Source organism: Strongylocentrotus purpuratus, unplaced genomic scaffold (assembly GCF_000002235.5).
Source record: "Strongylocentrotus purpuratus isolate Spur 01 unplaced genomic scaffold, Spur_5.0 spur5_scaffold_8, whole genome shotgun sequence".
Taxonomy (NCBI): Eukaryota; Metazoa; Echinodermata; class Echinoidea; order Camarodonta; family Strongylocentrotidae; genus Strongylocentrotus; species Strongylocentrotus purpuratus.
Window position 1 is genome coordinate 16,907,302 of NW_022145614.1, and position 20,425 is coordinate 16,927,726.

At 39.9% G+C, this 20,425-nt stretch overlaps 1 protein-coding gene across 1 annotated transcript; it reads right to left on the reverse strand.

The window, feature by feature from the left end:
• Positions 1-10,400: 10,400 nt before the first annotated feature.
• LOC105443121 (NFX1-type zinc finger-containing protein 1-like) lies at positions 10,401-19,664 on the reverse strand. The gene is made up of 4 exons (XM_030975678.1): positions 19,186-19,664; positions 14,027-18,730; positions 13,496-13,604; positions 10,401-13,215 (listed from the first exon to the last, which is right to left on the reverse strand). The coding sequence occupies exons 1-4, from the start codon at positions 19,662-19,664 to the stop codon at positions 12,319-12,321; spliced, it is 6,189 nt and encodes a 2,062-aa protein (XP_030831538.1). The 3' UTR covers positions 10,401-12,318.
• Between the last annotated feature and the right edge of the window lie 761 nt (positions 19,665-20,425).

The following is a 20,425-nucleotide window of genomic DNA, read 5'->3' on the forward strand; positions in this document are numbered from 1 at the left end:
ACGTTGGAAAATGCATCTTTCTACCCTGCGACTTCAATGGTACAATCCAGTGCATCAAAAGAGTAAAAACGCTATTATTTAAAAATTACTCATTAAATAAAACCCAAAACTTTAGTGGTATCAGAAAAAATAATGTTATATTTTGTTGATAATTTAACATTGTGAAAATGTAGCATTTTACAATACAAGACGCCAATTAGCGATGATGACGCTGAAGGTTATTTGTCAAGCTTTTATGTTTCCTTTATTCCAAAACAAATACCAGACGAAAGCTAACGATCAGGTGCGTAGCCAGGGTGGGCGGTGGGGGCGGTCGCCCCCAAAAAAGCCGGCCAAAAAAAAGGGGGGGAGAGGACATAGAAAGAAAAGGGATTAAGAGTCGAGAACGGTCCAACGTATTGTCCTCTTTCTCTAATTATTTATAAAACATCAAAGCTTCCGCGTCAGTGGGGGAAACTGAATTCAGACCAGGATTAAGAGTCGTTTGAGAATGGTACAACGAATCGTCTTCTTTCATTAATATTCTAGTGAAACGTCAGAGCTTCCGCGCTACGCGCGGAGGAAGGAGAACTTGTTTCAAACAAAGATTACGAGTCGAGGACGGTACAACGAATCGTCTTCTTTCTCTAATGAAACGTCAAAAGAAACTGAATTTAAATAAGGATAAGAGTCGAGAACGGTCCAACGAATCGTCTTCTTTCTCTAATTAAACGTCAAAAGAAACTGAATTTAAATAAGGATTAAGTGTCGAGAACGGTCCTACGAAGCGTCTTCTTTCTCTAATAATGCAATCAAAAATAAAAACATCCCTGCACCCACCCCCCCCCCCCCCCCCCCCCCCAGGGAGCGCGCTACGCGCGCTCTGTAAGTGATTCGCACGCTACGCGTGCTCACTACCGCCCCTCCCCTCTTAAATGAAATCCTGGCTACGCGCTTGCTAACGATTAGTATATTCATTAGCCGCTCACCCAAAAAGCACCTGACCACAATGGAACGAGTGAGAGCTTGCATGAGCGACCAAAGTGAGACTGAAACTAGCTACTTTGCTTTTCTCCCATGCAAAAAGAGAAGACATTGTGCTGGATTTCTATGTTTTTTTCTGACAAATGTCAGACAAATTGCACAATATTTTTTTATTTTGTACTTTTTGAAAGGTTACCCAAGTGCCTACCGGGCATCCCAATGCTGGAAAGAAACGCACATTTTAGAAAACTTCACTTTTTCATGCAAAAATGCTTATTTGCTCTATGCACGTAAGTCAGATTGAGCGGATGATACAACGTTTCCATATGGGTAGTTGACTGGGGGTGGTTATCCGGGGTGGATGTCCAGGGGGTAAGTGTCCTAGAACCCATACGATCAAATAAAACTGAAATTACTGTAATAAACAGAGTAAAAATGGCAATTAAAAGAATATGCCTAAATAATCAAAAGTCATAATTAGTATAACTAGATACGACATGGCAGATTTTCATTAGTTTGATGGTAAGTCCTAGAAAATACTAGATAAATGGATAAATGGACATACATGTAAATAGTGAATAGTCAGTTTGTATCATAGAAAAGCTGTACCTAACTTTGATAGCTAGTGATTAAAAAGTCATCGTCAGAAGAGAATAAAATAAATTTCGCTTTTCTATTCAAGGGATCAAAATCAATGCGAATAATTTGGTACAAGATGTTGTTGTTAGACAATGTTTCAAGGCAATTCAGTCAAAACTGACTATTTATGCCTACAAGAGGATTTTAGCAACACTTTTAAACGGCTGCTGATCAGTCATCAGTAGCAGCCGAGTTTTAAAAAAGTTATCATCAGACAGAATATAAGCTAATCTTTAAAAATAAATATATAATTCCACGGACCACAGGCTATAACCCTGAAATGAGAATTTAACAAAGTTTAATAGGTATACTGTTTTTGTATAAGCATTTAGGGTGATGATGTGACGACCTTGGTGTTATTCTTGTTTTGTTTTGTTTCGTTTTGTTTTGCACTACATCGATTATAAATCCACAGAAAAGAAAAATTGAATCGTCATGGGCGGATCCAGGTGGCGTTGGGGTGAAGGGTGGTTTGGGGACGTTGGGGGCGCACGCACACCCCCTTTTTTTCCTTTCGAAAAAAAAGCAGAATACAGAGCTCTACGGAGAGAGGGATCGACTCACTTAGTGAAGAAAAAAGAGAGAGAGGCATAATAAATAGTCAGACTGTAGCCTACTAGGATTAGTTGCACATGCTGTTGATCGACGGACGTGATGCCGTAGGGTCTTGTTTCTTGTCTCTGATTGGTCAGTGGTGGCTTTTACGGATCGCACCGTCTGGCCACAACTTGCCTTTACCAATTTACTGCTTGGTACATTTCACGGCCGCCCCCGCCTCCCTTTAATTAGAAAATAGATGATCAGACTTCGCCATTGTTTAACTTGTTATTTTTATTGATTTTTTTGGAGAAATGCATGAACAAAAGCTCAATATTCACACAGGAAAACAAAATATTCACATAAATGCCTCAGAATGTACCATCCAATCCAATCCAAAAGATATTTGCTATAGCACCTTTTCCTTGCAGTTGCAAATCGCTGCACACACGCTCCACAATGTTTGGGCCACTTAAAAACAAAAGTTAGACACTTCTCGGAGATCAGTAAAGTATATGTAGGCTGGTAATAAAGTAATTTCTAGCAGAAATAGATGTGACTTGAGTATCTTATTGTTTAACATTTTCCAGGGGGTATAAAGCAGGCCTTTGACCCCACGACTTTTACCACAATTTCGTAAATTTCACGCCCCCTACCCCTTGGAATATCCTCGATCCACCACTGATATGATGACTGGTACGTGATTATTGTTTGACCTCACGCTCTCATTAAGTGGTTATCTGAAGCTGATTATGTTTCTGGGTATAAAGGTCAATTACATCGGTTAACTACATACAAGCTACTATATGAGCGGTGCACGGAAGGTCGGGCTTCAGGATAAAAAAAAAAAAACGGACTTGATTATTTCTTCATACAATAATATCAATTCAATGGTTTGCACACACAAAAAAATCAACTTGCAATAGTTTTGCACATCCTCAAACATTTCCCATCTCATTAAAATATGGTATTTTACAAAAAACAGTTATTATTGAGATGACAAAAAAGACATAAAGACGTTAAATATGTATTTAAAAAAACAAGTGAATACCATACAGTAGGCTTTCGATGAAGTGAATACTAGTTATCGATTTTGAACTATATAATCAACAAATCTCCAGTGACTTCCTTACGCTAACACATTTTCGTTAACATCATCGAGACAGTACATCAGACAGAAGGAGAACCAGAAAGTGCATACAGTGGCGGATCCTGGGCCCGCCCCCCCCCCCCCCCCCGGGGAAAAAAAACTTTTTTTTTTAGATGCCCTCCCCCACCCTTGACGCTCAAAGGGGGTAGCGATTTTTCAAATTTCGAGGGCCGAAACAAATATTGGTCTCACTGTGTTCCCCCCCCCCCCTCCCCCCACTGAGCGAATTATCGACCGCCGCTATTTTCAAATTTCTGTGCACTAAATTTCAAATTGATTTCAAATTTGGGCACCCCCCCCCCCCCCCCTCTCAAGAAATCCTGGATCCGCGCCTGACATAATCCCGAGTAGCAATTTTTTGAATAACCGGTTATGTCGGTTGATTTGGGGTCAATTGTGAATGGGTCATTAATAATGTTTCCGGTGGGGATTCCCACATCCATGAAATCCTATCATTTGTTATAGCGATTCTAGGGGGCGTTTCTAGGATAACCGACACCAACAATCCTCTGTTTAAAAATGTAAAAGTACATATTGACTGTGTTTGCAAGATATACTCTGTAAACACTGAAGGTTGTGTTTATGATTGAAAACCGAGAAAAGCAAATGGTTCCAAAACAAACTGCCTCATATCCCACCCCTTCAAATGGCTAAATCAGAATCAGTAAGCGCGAGTCAGTGGTAGTGATAGTGATGATGGTTATTTTACCTGACTGCTAAGAAAGCATAAATGCTTGTAAGTAAGCAACCAGACGGCCGATGGCTTTACGTCCTCTCCGAGGAACCTGGTAATGAGGATAAATGCCTTACCAAAGGGCACTAGCGCATCGACTTGGTTTCGAACCCGGGTCATCGGACTACGAGAACACTGCTGAGCTATCGCGCCTCCTCAGAGATGGTAAAAGGAGGGTGAATGGAACATGTTAAAAAGAGACGGTAAAGGACCCCATATCCTCCGTTCAATCAATGGCCTTGGAGTCCGCATCACATCCATCAATTTGAAATTTTGAAATTTATTTGATTTCCAGGTACATGTATAAACAAAATAGAAATGACAACACAGAGCATATAACATTAAGAGATACAAGACAGTGAAAAAGCCACCAGCGGACGCCTGAGGATTACCTAAAAGAATTTCCATTCTGTCATGAGGTTCTCCACATCCACTGGTGTTACATATAAGTAGATTTAAGAAGTGACGGTAAAATAACATAACATAATTCAAGTTCATCCATCAAGCATAATAACTAATAGAATGATTGCATGTTTCTTGAACTTTGTGGCATGAGGAAAATAACAATCATGTACGGCATGTAACGGTAAAATAAAATAACATAATTCAAGTTCATTCATCAAGCATAATAACTTTAATGGCATGATTGCATGTATGTTGAACTTTGTGGCATGAAGAAAATAATAATCATGTACGGCATGTAACGGTAAAATAAAATAACATAATTCAAGTTCATTCATCAAGCATAATAGAAGGATTGCATGTATGTTGAACTTTGTAGCATGAAGAAAATAACAATCATGTACGGCATGTAACGGTAAAATAAAATAACATAATTCAAGTTCATTCATCAAGCATAATAACTTATAGAATGATTGCATGTATGTTGAACTACAATATAATATGTAGCAGTTTTCCCTACTAACCTTGACTTTTTAACAGACAAAGAAACTTTTTTGAAAATTCAGACAATGATTAAGAGTCGAAAACGATAAAACAGAATCGTCTTCTTTCTCTAAAAATTCAATGGAACGTCAAACTTTACGCGCTTTGCGCGGGGGGGAGGCAAAAATGAATTCAGACAAGGATTAAAAGTAATAATTTAATGAAAAGTCAAAGCTTTGGCGCAAAAAGGGGGGAAGCTGAGTTCAGAGAAGGATTAAGAGTCGAGAACGGTACAACGAATCGTCTTCCTTCTCTAATAAATTGATGAAACAACAAAGCTAACTGTATGCAACGGGCGCTAGAGTACGTCGACGCCCCCACAAAAACAAAAAAACAAAGAAAATGCAATAAATTTTCAATATATCATTGCATTTTCCCCCAGTCCCCGACAGGAAAAATTCCTCCGTAGGGCTAGGTCTTATGGTTCAAGGCATGCCCACATAGAAGATTTTATTTTGGGGGGTTCGGGGCAAAATGCAATGAATTATTGAAAATTTATTGCATTTTCTTAGTTTTTTTGTTTTTGTGGGGGCGTCAACTTACCCTAGCGCCCGCTGCGTACAGTCATGATTCTTTGGCTAAGCAATAGCCTCATTACTGTGAGCCCCCAGGATCAAAACCGTGTCGATGTGCTATATTAGTGCCCATTTATGAGGTATTAATCCCCATTACTGTCAGTTATGACTTAAGGACGTAGGTCCCCTAGTTGATTAGCATTGTAGCACACACATGCTTTAACAGTCACGCAAAACAAACACTCCCCAATTGTCGTTCAATAAAATCTGAGAATGAATAGTATTATCTAGATCTATTAGGGATAAATCATTGTCAAAATCATTCAATAAATTGGGGAAAAAATAATTATTCAACCATTATGACCAACAGTGTAGGTGTCGGTAATTGGCTAGTTTTGTTGGTAATCGGTGGGCTCTAAACCCTCCCCCCACTGGAAGAGGTCTAGCGACGCCCTGCTCATCAGTACTGCTCAAAATCATAGTATTACCCCGTACATATCGCACCAGTATTTTATTTCGTTTTGTTAATTCCTTCACAATATTCCTTTAGTAATATTAGAAAATATTTAGAAAACAACAGATTATTGATTAAAAATCTGTCCTGTTCATGTACCGAGTCGGTGTTAATCCTTAGAGCAAATGATTAAAAACAACTATCAAACTCACCGATCACCAATACTCTGATGACATCAGGAGTATCCTCCCATTTGATTCCACGCTGGCATCAGGGGGAAATATCGAGCAACAGTTCGAAATATCGAGCAACAGTTCAAGCGGCGATTTCCCCGTAGCGCCGTGAATAACAGTAAGGGCGATACCTCTGAAAACTGATGTAAGTTGCCCCTTATGACGGCTTTTTCGGTCAAACGAATATTCTGTAGTCATTGAATTTAAATTATTAGAAGCCTACCATTCAGAGTCATTGACTTCTACGGACTGTTGGACATAATATAAAAAAGACGTCAATCAACGAAGTGGTTTGACATGAGAATGGGAGTGTTATCGTCTGTCTGATCTGGGCCGTGTCTAGCGTATCAAAGAGGCTGTTCACACCGGCAGAGATAGCGCGCGCTAGACCGCGCTATCTCCGCGGTTTGGAAGGTACAACGTCGTTTCGGTCCGCCCAACAGCGAGTCACGGCGAGCCAACACTGGAGCACCTCTTGGGGGTGGTCCACGAGAGATAGCGCGGGCTAGCGCGCGCTAGAAAAAAGGGGGTGCTACGATAGACCGCGCTATCTCATTGCGGTGTGAACAGCCTCAAAGACACACTTTATTATTAGACCTAGGGAATTCAACGTATCAAAAATCCCCAGTGACTGTATGCATGCCAATAGTCACGAAATAGGTGTAAAGCGTGAAGGCTGTTCATAATTAGTCATTTCACATAATATCATGTCATCGCAATGTCTAAAAATAGCTTGGCCTTGATAATTCTACTTAGATTCATAGCCATTAACTAATGACTATTAAAATTATAATAACAACAGTAAGAAGAAGAGGAAAGAGAAGAGGAAGAAATAAATTATAAAATATTGTACCCATTTGCCCATATAGGTGGAGAGTGGCATGTGTGGATTAATATCTTGCCAAAAGACATTAGTGCTGGGCTGGGATTCGAACCCTACGACAAGTCACTGAGAGTTGAGTGAACGAACCACTATACCACAACACCTCCACAGTACAGGAGCTGTCATAATTTTACGGACGTCAATTTAATAGGCCTACCAAGATTTATATATTATGAATGATATAATGAATGGTCTGTCACCCAAACTCCTCTTTGTTCTTGAGGTGTACTTTTTCCACTTTTCTTTTACAAAGCTGTTTTTATTGATATTTCTTTATTTCAAATGCGATACTGTTGTGTATAAATTCTGCATGGCATTTATTATTATGATTTTTCTTTTAAATCCCTCCCCGCCCCCCCCCCCCCCCACTCTCCATAAGAACAGTGTTTCAATGAATTTAAGCAAAAAATGTACAGCGTGGTTTCATGATTGCAATTGAAAACTATACAACAATCTACAAGTATGCTTGTATTCATTTGCGTGTAATCATTATCTGGTATTCCAACAGAGCACGCCCTACATGCAGTATTAGGGACTTTTAGATTGAGTGAACGAGAACACGACGAACGCCGACTGATCATGCGTGTCAACATACTTAACTGCCCATGTTGACTACAATTAGAAATCTTTTAGATTGCACTCGACGATACATGCATGCAGGAAGTAACACTATGAACATCACGGACAAAGAAAGAGTACAAAGTAAACAGTTCCTCATTCTACCCTCAACAAAAGAACATCCCTTCACTGCTATTATGTAAAAATGTGTAGAAGAGGTGAATATGCATGTGACACCTGTTCTACACATTTTTACATAATAGCAGGGAAGGGATGTTCCTTTGTCTACCTGAGGAACTGTATATTTTATGCGCTCGCGACATACTAGTACCTTGAGCATGTAAAGGCGCTATACAAATACCAATATGTATGTATGTACTAGATTTAGGAAAATCAAGGTTGACGCATTCTCGATCGCCGACTGAGACGACGCAATGCATGCGCAGTGCCTTAAAATGACGTCACACGTTGCAGTCAAAGATGTCGACGTGCAAATCTAAAAGTCCCTATTGTTATGTGTCGCGTGATGTCTGACGCGATTCACCCGGAATTGAAAGACCATGACCTTTCGCGATTAGTTCGCTTATGTCATCATTAACGTATGCTTGCATCGAGGCTGAATTTATTTATACCATGCTTTGATCAGAATACAGTATAGTCAACCTTACACCAGGGAGTTTCCTGCTTACACAGTTTACAGAACAAAGTTAACATAATACAGTATATTTTTCAGGTTTATGCAATAATGACGCATGTACAAGCATAATGTAAAAGTCTCTCTTATAATTAGAGCGTACACTTACAAAGTGAAAAATCATGATGAACACCCTTCTCTGAGCAGTCAAATTAATTTATTTAAACTCTATGTAATTCTCTCATCAAAATGAAATTTTGCTATCGCACTTCCTTTATTATTTTTTAGTACGTTTCTTCATTTCTATTCCCCCATTCCAAATATAATTATTGCGTTTATGTCGGTTTCGTCATTGGACATCATTTGTTTAAATTTCTTATGGTCGTTTAGGTTTTTAAAGTCCGGAACTATATTGTTAATTTTAGAGCATATTTTTAATCTGGGATCTTCTAAGTGAGTACATTTTATTTTGAAGTGTATTTCAACCTCTACTTCAGTTTAAAAAAGGGCATAACCTAAGATTAGCGTTATTTTCTTATACCGACCTTCTTCAATCACGAGGCTACTATTGTTTATTATGATTTCCGTGTATTTAGCTATTATGTGATTTGTCGATATCGAGTAATACATAGGTTTCCAATTTGTAATTTAGGTATATGTTATGTATAAGTTTTAATTTTGTTAAGTATTCAGTATCATGATGTGATTATGGGAAGCCGCGGGGGGGGGGGGGGGGAATGCTGCAGCTGCCTCCGCCTCGTTTGCCAAAGCCTATACTATTTATATATGATGTCAATTTCATACAGTATACAACTTTTATCCCAGAATGCATTGTAAAATATGAGCGTTCGGAAGTAATATTATTTTGGTCAAAGTCCAAATACCGAATTTATATTCCATGATTTATGAATGTTGCCTTGCTCTACCTATCAATGGTAAATAAACGAGGGTTTCTTGTGTGCCGTGCACCCACTAAAATAATATATACGGTTTATTCTTACGCTTGTCAAAGGGAAAAGAAAAACTGCGGAATAACTTAATAAATAAGCGTACTAACGAAAAATCTCGATAAATAAGCATAGTTAATGATTTGTGTGCCTCATCGGGCAACTATCGAAGATCAACCGCCATCGGGCAAGTAACATCGCACAAGTTGGCACAACTACCCCCTAAACATCATCGTCTATGAGAAAATAAGCTTCCTTGGACAATAATTATTCCCTTTAAAAAAATCCCAGATAAGATAATCCCGGCAGTGTTCCGCCAACCTTTGCTCCAGATGCTTATTTTATCCCAGATAATATTAAGTGTAAGGTATCGGGTTAGGCATAATGTTGGGGAAGTGGTCGAAGCTACGAGTTTGGTTGTTGTATTTACTTGGTGGAAGGCATGCGGATTATAACGTCAAGCGATTGAGAAAGAGTGTGGAGAAGTGTCACATCACCTTCTTTTCACCACATGCACCCCCCCCCCCTTCATTCTCTTCGTCCCTCTCTCTCTCTCTTTTTTTATTTCCTCTATTATTCGACTGAGGGAAATCCCCCGTACACCTCTGAAAACTACGCAAACCAATGAGTCCCCTGTTCAGCACCTGTCCGTCATCCAGGATTCCTATACAATAATATTATGATTTATCATCTCTCCAGTTTTGACTGAAAGAAGACTCAATGCAAATTATATCCACGATGTTTGAAATCACCATTCCGATCCCCACCCCCTCAAATGAGAAAGAAACCACCTCGCTTTGTGAGTTTGAGATGACAGTTGAAAGAATATTTGGTAGTTTCCATGTTGAAATGAGCTGAAGCCTCTAAGATTCCCCACCCCCAACAACAACAAAAACACAAACAGACAAAAACAGTTATTGCATCGTATGTATGATGTTCCCTCCCACAATACAAAATAAAAGTAGAGAAATGTTCGGAGAGAGGTATAACAAGTTTATTTATTTTGTGATTCGTTACCTGATTCTTAACAACAGCAACAAAAATGAAATCCTGAGTTCTATAGTCATGTGAACGAAACTGCCGAGAAGCAATCGGAAATGAAATTGATCATGCATTACATATGACTTGATGTATGCTGTCAAGTTCGAAACGATAAAAATGAAAAGAAATTGGATTCAACATTGTTGAAAAGTCACAAGCACCGCAAACAAAAATGAGTACATGGGACTCCACACATATCAAACATGAAAGGTTGGTGCAAACAAAAAAAGGGAGATTATATTGTTTTACTGTTCCGTTTCATGAACACTTGGGAGTTTAAACCTAGGTTGCATAAATCTCATTATAAAATTGCAATTATAATAAACGACCGTGAGGATAGAAAATCAATATAATGTACAGTAATGTTAACCTTTATTCCCAAATTCTGATAATGAGAGTAATTTTTCAATATTTTAGTACTTGTCATCAGCAAAAATTCTTCAATTTAGAAGTATATTCTTTGATCGGCTATCATCTAATACGTTGCTTTTCTTTTCTTAACCTCAACAACGCTAATTATAGTAGATCACCAGTATGAGATGATGGAAATTTATGTAGTGAAGAATGTCACAAAACCTTAAATGAAAATCTTGATATCTATACATAATAAAAAAAATATTGTTATTCTATATATTTTTTAGTGCTTATATCTACCAATACAATTTATTAAAGCAGTACCAATGTGTCACGATTCTTTCTAATATTTCTAAAGATACGATACATATTTGTCAACTGCTGAATGACCAAGGAGTATACATAACTCTTTTATCTTAACAGTATTATTGATTCTAATTAAATCTATCAATTACAAAAAAAGCATGAGTAGTCAAATAAACTTTATACATGAAAACTAACTGCATGAATCAATGATTTACACAAAATAACCTTCATGTAAATCAATTTTCTATTTACATCTTGAGGGATAAAATGGGAAAGTCGTGATTTTTAACAATGCTTTACAATGCGTTTTCTTAGTAGGATGGTGGTTCATGTAATACCAACCAATAGTGAAATTCATATGTTAAATTTCATAATTCGCCTTTCTCAGACACAATTAAGTGTACAGACTGTTCAGCCTTATCAACATTGCATATTAAACACAACAACATGTTCCCATGTGTGCCATCTTAACTTAAAGCTATCCTGAATTGATGAACTTTCTGTTCTAGCATACTAGTAATTGCACAGAACCTTCTCACGGTCAACTTGCCAACGGTGTATAATCAAATAATTGATTTCCACTTCGCTGCGAGAACCAACGACACCATACTGCTACCGTTGACTTGACATGGCACTAAAAGGGATTCTGCGGTAGGGCTTCTAGTACAGTATTGCATTAAAACAACTTTGAACTGTTGGATACGATCAATATATTTCAAAAATTCAAATTCTTAAACTAGTGTACACCTAAGTGCATCTTGATTGAAGATCAAGAAAGTGAAGATCTATTTACAACATATTGATACGAATTTGTATTCTTATACAGACATGTACTTTTTCTGCGTTCTTCTATATTTCTACCATACTATTCAAGTATTAATAGCGCTTAGAGACGGCGGTGGTAAGCGCTTTATAAGTAACTTTTTTATTATTATTTAATATCATTAAACAGGGAAAAGGTGGGGTTAAACAATTGGTCCAATTAAAATAAAAACAGAAAATATAAAGAATATTTACATACGTTACGAAACGATTATTTATACCTCACAAAGCACATGGAATATCTTTCATAAGTTCTTTTCTTTCATATATTTCATATTTGTCATAAGTCCTTAAAATAATTCATGAAAAATAATTTGAATAAAGTATACTGAAACCAATACATTCTAAACAGATTAAAAAGACTTCGGCAAATCAGTATACTTCGAATTCGTTATCAATTTATTGCTCAGGCGTTATTCATCTCAATGAAAAATATTATACATGTAGCTCGAATCAATTACGATCTTTCAATAAAGCATATCTGGGTAAAACATCTTTCATACGAAGGTCAGTAGGATTCATAAACCGTGATTTATATCGATTATATACATCTTCCTGCAAAATGTCTAGCAATATCTTATGTACGAACATTCTGATCGCATATTCAGGCATAAAACGGGCCATAGTTTCTTTGGTAGTCTCTCTTGTGACCACCCCTTCCACCTCGACCTCTTCTTACACGTCCTCGTCCCCTACCCCGCTGGCCTTGCTGACTACCGACACCTCGATGACTGGGCACATTCTGTCTTTGGTCATCCGGTTGTCCTACAGCTGCAGAAACCTCGGAGCGGGGTCTTTCCTGCTCATCCTTCTCCAAGACGCAGTCCTCGCACGCGTCCTCCTTGAGCTGATCATTCGAAACGGGATGTCCTTTGGCACAAGTAAACCACATGTTTACGTCGAAGGAAAGACGAGAAGGGCGTTTAGAAGTCCGTAGGCTACTGCCAGTATGGCTCATCCCATTTACAGTGCGAATTTCGTTAAGGATGACATGTCCTGATGTCATATTCCTGTCCTGGTCTAGGATATTGAGAAGTCTGGGTACTTCGGTTGATTCTGTTGCTCCTTCCCTCAATACTTCGGCCAAGTCACACATGATAGTCACTCGATTCATCTCATTCCAGAGATCGTTTGCGCGTTGATCTACGAGCACATTCGGTGACGACTCGCTATGCCTGTGCAGTTCCTCTGTTGATACCTGGAGAAGTTCATGAAGCTTGTTCAAAAATGGCCGGTTTATCATTTTTCTACTCTCTACCAATGCCCCAAATTGCGTTGAGTAGATCGCTGTTGACGATTGGAGTGACAAAATTTGAATGGTTTGTCTCGCCGACATGACGGCTAAGTTGACTTCATGGAGGAGGTGTTTGTCTTCATTGCTATTGCGAGCATCCTGTAGCTTTTCCACGATTCGCGGCTTAATCGCTGAAGATTCTCTCAGGATATTACTGTAGCGACGACTGAACTGAATGGGTTTTTCGCATCTTGGACAGGTTTTTACCTTTAAAATGAAACAAAATAAAAACCAATATTAATTTCAGTGTCACAGTAATCAATTAACACCGAAGTGACTGAAACATCAACAAATTTAGGAGTTAAAAGAATAATTCTTACTGCACGTGTTATATGAATTAGGCCAAATCCTTGTTAGTCTACTTTTAACACATTTACACATGCATGTACTTTTTAGATTAGAGGTGTGTCGTAATCAACGATAAAGCGACCCAAATTCAAAAGAAAAATTAATTAATAATTAATACAAACAAATGTTGTAGTATTACCGATAATTTGGTAAATGTTCCTGCACCGTCGGATTGTGTGCTTAGTCCAAGGAACTTGTCAAGCTCTCCTACCTCAAAGTAATGTCCACAGTCTTCTAGTTGAATGTACCTTTAGACGTAGCAAAAGAAATTTTGAAATGTGTGAAAGCACGGATCTAGCTCTGCTGTTGGCATATTCTCATATAGTTTTAAGGAATGGTTTTTAATGGTTCTAATTCTTTTCCAATACTTTAATTTTATCCTCCAAGGAGCATGAAGAGCAATATGAATCTAGACGAATTATCGAAGTACTGCAATGATATCTTATTCCATTGACATTCAATAGTCTTTCTTGTACAGAGGCATGTAGTGGTAATGATGAAATTAAGCAGGAAATTTACAAGGGGGTTCCTCTATATTGTGAAATGCAGTTTCTATGAAAAACGTAGCAATTAAAATATTCAACGTCATCTCTTTACATATGTGTTGTATGTTGTAGGCGTCTTCCTTGATTTATTTGCTAAAAGGATAGTTCTATAAAATTCAGCTCACCTTGCCGTCTGGATATCTTCGGTCCCAAAGAAACGTTGCTCCAAATCTTCTTCGTCGCAGATGCGACATTTATTGGGACAGATCTCACCACATAAGCCGATGCAAGGGTGACCACATTTCCGTTTCTTTGGACAGGGCTTGTTGCATGGGGGTCTGTCACAAGGTTCGCAGCACAACGTCTTACACTCGTAATGCTTACATTTCCAGTTGCATCGTTTCGTACAAACATCACATGGTTCACTACACGGATGCTTGCACTGCGAGTGGCGACAACGCCGAGGACATTTCTTTTCACATGAAAGACATGGTGCACCGCAATTGAGGGCGCATTCATGTCCGCACACCAGCTTTTTCTTACACGTCTCAATGCAGGGGTGGTGATAACGACCTTGTGAGCATTTTCCACAGGTCCCTTTGCACTTGTGACCACACATCAAGATCTCCTCACAGGCGATGTAGCATGCGTCGCTTTCATCACAACATTTAACGGTTACCTTATGACCGCATGGCCAGTCCTCTCTGGTGATCATCTCTGTGCAGTTCTCAGTGCAATCCACCCCACACCTTTGCTTGCAAGTGTGGTCACATGGAAGCTGCTTACCGCACTTTGCTTCGCATACTACTGTTTCAACTTCGGTCGAACACTTCATCTCAAATTTATGACCGCAAAGCAAGGTTTTCTCTACAAGTTCGGAACATTTACTGTTATGGCAGCACTTCTCCATGATTTCATGTCCACATGAACGATTTTTTCTGGTAATTGTATTGCACCTAAAATTGTCAATACTTTCGGAACAGAGAAGAGCATGCATATGTCCACATGGTAGGGTTTTCTCAACATTTTCCTCGCATCTGATGTTCTTTGGATCTTTATGGCACGCTGCTTGGCAGGTATGGTTACATCCCAGAACTTGTAAGACTATCTCATCACATCGACCACTTCCATTACATTTCTCTGTCTTTCTGTGGCCGCACTGCAGTTCCTTGTTGATGATGACCTCGCACTCTTTTTCAAGTCCCGCCGTTGACATGTGGCAAGGAAGAGATTGGACGTGTGAGCAACTTAAGGTTTTGTCAACCTTTTCCTCGCACATAATGACCTGAATGTCGGTATTACACTCCCTTTTGCAGACATGACGGCAGGGCAGAATCTTCTCCACAATAACTGAACAAGAGGTCGAGCAAAGATCTGAGCATAGCATTGGACATTTGTGGTTTTTCTCACAGATAACCTCGGAGCAAGGAGCCTTGCACTTGTAAACGAGATGATTTAGATCCGCTGAGTGACACTTTAATCGACAAACGTGTCCACAATCAAGCCTGGTATCACAGTCTCTACTACATCCTCCTAGTGGTACCTTCTTGAAGTCATCGGCAGTTTTCACCGCTGTCTTCTCTTCTGGATGATTGGTGCATTGCAGCGTAAGGGAATCTCCGATAGATCCCATTGATTTTAGATCTTTCACTATTCCCTTCCATAGATCACTCTTTTCTGCAAAGAGGGTGAAGTTTCCAACGCAGTAGAGCCCTTTCTTTGCTCTTGACAATGAGACACAGACTCGGTTCGAAATCCCCAAGAATCCAATGCGCCCATGATTGTTGCTCCTCACAAATGACAGAAGAATGATATCATTCTCTTCACCCTGGTAGCTGTCTATTGAGGTAACTTTGACTCCCTCAAAGTTGCTACGATCCATCATGTGTTTGATTTTCAGTAGCTGACCTGTATAAGCTGTGAGGATTGTAACCTTATCAGGTTCATACCCCTGCTGCAGGAAGTATTTACACAACGCTACTACGAGTCTGGCTTCATGGAGATTGTAGTGACTCTGTGTATCTTCCATTTCATATTCTGGTTCCGCGTGATCTAGAAAGAAGATATCTTTTTGAACTGCTTTCAAACTTTCGTATCGCTTCACCGTTTCATGGTCGCGAAGGTTGCTGTAGAAGTGCCTTCTCATCAGATTCGACAGTTCGATACGCATCCGATGTTGCAGCTCAAGCTGTGAGTAAGGAAATTCATTGTTGATAAGTCTTTCAAACAATGAAACGTCCAGATGATAGTTCTCGGCCAGGTGGTACACGTTCGGTTTTGGTCTAAGTTGTTGATGATCTCCAATGAGAATGAGCTGTTGACAGAATGCATTTAATGCCGTGATGATGTGTGCCTCCAGTACCTCAGCTGCCTCCTCAACTACTACAATCTTTGGCCGGACTCTCTGCAAAACCTGCTGGTGATTAGCTGCTCCAGTTGTAGTCATACCGATTATAGTTGCCTGTCGAAGGATTTGGTATTTCTCTACGTCTTTAGCTTCACCAAGCTGACCACAAGATTTCTTGAATTGGAGTTCATAGGCTGGCAGTTTTCCTTTCAACTGTTGAAGGTAGTTATGCAACCAAATATGGTAGAGTGCCCAGCGGTCATTTGAACACATACTCCAAATATCCATTATTGATTGAAGAGCACCTGGATCGAGAACATCTTTGCCAGACATCTTCCTTTGGATGAACCTCCGCAAGATACCGTCCTCTGCTTTGTTCAGATCATTTAAGTCAAGGCCTAGGAAAGGGTAGTCTTCGTCTTCCTCTTCATCAGAATCTTCCTTACCATATTCGCCATCAATCATTCTTTCAGACTCGATGGCACTTCGTTCGGATTCTACCTTAACTGTTGCTTCATTTGGCACAGGATCAGGCTTTGTGCTTTCTATCCTCTCTTCTCCTTGCTGGTTATTTCTCTGTTCTAGTGTATCCTGTCTTGCTTGCTGGTTCCAATCCCTGTCATATTCACAGTCACAGAGAAGCCACTTTACGAGCCAGGAGTTTAACTGTTTCAAATGAGAAAGACGCAGGAGGCTGTTGTAATGCTGCCATGACATGAACGGGCCTAGTTCGTACTCGTTGATGATCCCATTTCTTGCACCCTCTATTCTGGCTTGCGTTCTCTCCACACGTCTCTTTGTAGCGTCAACTTCTTTCTTGACATGACGAATCCTTCGTTGAACGTACTCTTCACCATGTAGTCCCCTCCGACCAACCATCCGTTTAAGGTTCAACGACTGCAACCGCTCACTCTTGCTACGGCCTCCAACTCGTACGATGCCAGAGCAATTTAATGTTAAGATCCCCTCCAGAAATTGATCCAGTGCATGATTTGTGCAGCACACAAGTAATATTGGGCTAGGTTTCTCTTCACTTGACCAGATTTCTCTGTTGAGGAGAAGGGTCTCTACAATTTTCAGACCTATGAAAGTCTTGCCAGTACCTGGGGGACCCTGTATGACAGAAAGTTCTTTGGTGAGAGCAGTCTTGGCAGCTTCATATTGTGATTGGTCGAGCTGTACATCGTCAATATCAGGCCAAGCACCATCGCCAGGCACATCAACTAGTGGAGAGCATCGTGGTATGCCTTTCAGCAGAGGTGAGATATCAATACTACATGGAATTTCACCGTCTTCAGTTACCATCAAATCTTGGAGATACCTGGGTGGCTTTACATCATGGAACATGCTCAAGGTGTATTGGGAAAACGGCAAGTATGGGCCAGACATTCGCTGGAGACCCAGGAGAACTGGGCGATAAGCTCCAAAGAAGACAGAGGACTCTGCCATCACAAAACTCTTATTATGTAGACATGATGCATCTTCTTGGTCGACCAATGCTATAGCTACCATTCCCTTTTCTAATTCTTCTACGTCCCGTTTGGCCACTGTAGCAAATACGTAGGACTTAAAATCATCCGTTGATAGGATGAGCAATGATCCGTACATGAGTCGTTTTGTCGATTGCCATCGGACACGAGGTAACTTCTTAAAGGCCATGTAATGTGAAATTCCGGAGAAATCACGGACAGATTTTACGTAATGGGCTTCCTCGTAGATTCGCACATCCTGAAGTTTGGCCCTTCTTTCAGGGTTCGCCTTCTTGAAAGTTAAGTACTCTGATATCCCATTGCGAAGAGGGTAGACGAAGTCTTCTTTCAGGAGTCTGAACTGAACATCCAGGTAGTGGTCTGCATCGGCATATACACCCCTAGTCAGATGAGGACGGAGAAACGGCTTATATCCGGGTTGCAATTCCTTGACAGTGGGAAGAATGTCTTGCTGGCGGAAGTCGTCAGGAGGTGGGTTCTCAGAAATGTGGTCCATCTGTCTCTTTCTTTCCCTTTCTTTTTCAATGTCCTCATTGTGACTACTCAACGACTTTATTGACTCCATGATGTCATCACGTTTGTCGTCTTCATCCATGTCTGCTACAGCATCGGAGATGAGAGTGACTGCAACTTTGAGATCTGAAGCACGGCTTGGCAAACTTTGCATGGCTGAGTGGAAGACAGTGATGACATTCTTCAAAAGGTTTAACCGTCTTCCGTCGATGTTCTCTCTTGGACGCCTGAGATTGGTCAAAAACGTGAGTAAATGCTGACGACAGAGTTTGGACTCGAGGGCCATTGTCAGGAGCATGATCACTGTTTGTTCTGTACCTAGAGCTCCGCAAATAAATGCTAGAGCCCCCCAAAGACGATGCTGTTGTACCTCATTCATCAAGTCTTCATTGAGACTGGCTTGAAGGCTTCCTTTTAGGGACCCAAGTTCTGTAGCGGCCTCGGAAGGGTCTTTTTCAAGTATTTCGATGAGAAGTGTGGAACTTAGTGGTCTGAAGTTACTTTGGATATTTGGGTATTTTCCTTGGGTCTGTCCATATCTGAAATGGTAGAAATAAATGATGTGAATATATTTAGATTGATTCATATTCATGTCACGAAGAGCTTTTTTTTCTTACTTTTACCTACCGCCTTTCATACATTTCAAGACTGACACAAAGTTTAAGTGTTATTTTTTCAACTCACCGTTAAACAAATGTGTCAACTCGCTGAAAAAAAGTACTGAATACAACATTTACGGGGATTTGTATGTACAATTTCTACTAAACTGACTAATTTCTACTTTATTACAAGTAGGTCTAGGTGTCGTCATAAACAAATATTTTAACCTATTTACCTGTTACAAAAATATTCATTGCAACGTATTATAATGTGTAAAAGAATATCGGTTCATAGAGGCCTAAGGAAGCAAAACATGCAAAGCGATCTATCTTGAAGAAAGGAAGTGAATCCTTTTCAGCAATGTTACTCACTCCTTTAAGATTTTGTACTTTACCTAGTATTTTCCCGTGTCCGATAGCCTTCTCTTCTAGATCTAGCTGCGTTCTGAGCCACGTTGTCCCCTCTTTGGCAGCGGCCTCTAGGCCGAACGCCTCGCTGTCCGTCGTGTTGCCTGTCGTAGCGCTGGCGGAATGGGCCTCCTCTGTTACCGCCTCTTTGGCCTCCAACTTCCCTTCCAGCTCCTCTCTCTCCATCATGTCCCCTTCCTCTCGCTCCTTCTGTGTCCCTTCCTTTTCGGAAGTTATCTCCCCTGAATCTTTTAGCCTTCATGGCGTCTTCTCTATCACGACTTACTTCCCTCCTCTTCTGTCTTCCCCACATGACGTTATCTCCACCCGTTACACCTCCTCTGCCTTGTCCTCTGGTCCCATCCCTTCGAAATCCACTTCGTCTTCTCTTCTCACGGTCATCTCTCGAGTTAGGACGATACGCAAAACGGCTTCCGTTGTCATCATCATCATCATCACCCCACATCTTTGTCAGCTTCGAGACATCTAGAATATACAGAGAAACATATGATTACGTTATATAAGAAAATATGAATTAGGTTATATAAACATATTTTGTTATTTTTAATTAAATTTATTTATTGGTTTATATATCTTTATAAACAAACAAACTCATCCCCATTAATGCGACATTGACATTACCTTTGGGGGGCAATAGAGTACATAATTATGCTTGCGTAGGATTTTTTTTTTAATTCATAGGTTGCATGCTGAATGCATAGAACATCAGCATAAATTTGATATAGGAGGGGTTGCAACGTTAGCTTAATGTCATTTCGGCCCTAAGTTTAAATTGGTGAACAAAGAAAAAAGGAAGAGAGTGACTGGCAAAGAAAGATTAAGAAAGGAGAAGAGCGCTGGTATTTTAAATGCCATAAACGCCATACGTGTCGATGTGACATGGCAGAGGTACATGCAGGGGCGTCACCAAAGGGTGGTGTGGAGGTGCGACACCCCCACCTGTCAGGATATTGTCAGTAAAATTGCGCTGCCGTCGGGAAAAGAGAGAAAAGGGGGAGGGGGAAAAGAGAGGGAAAGGGAAAGAAAAGAAGAAAAAAAAGAAAAGGAAAAGAAAAGGAAAAGAAAAGAAAAGAAGAAAAGGAAAAGAAAGGAAAGAAAGGGAAGAAAAGAGAAGAAAGAAAGAGAAAAAAAGAGGGAGGAGAGGAAAGAAAGGAAAAGAAAGAAAAGAAAGAAACGGAAAAAAGAAGGAAAATTAAAAAGGGAAAC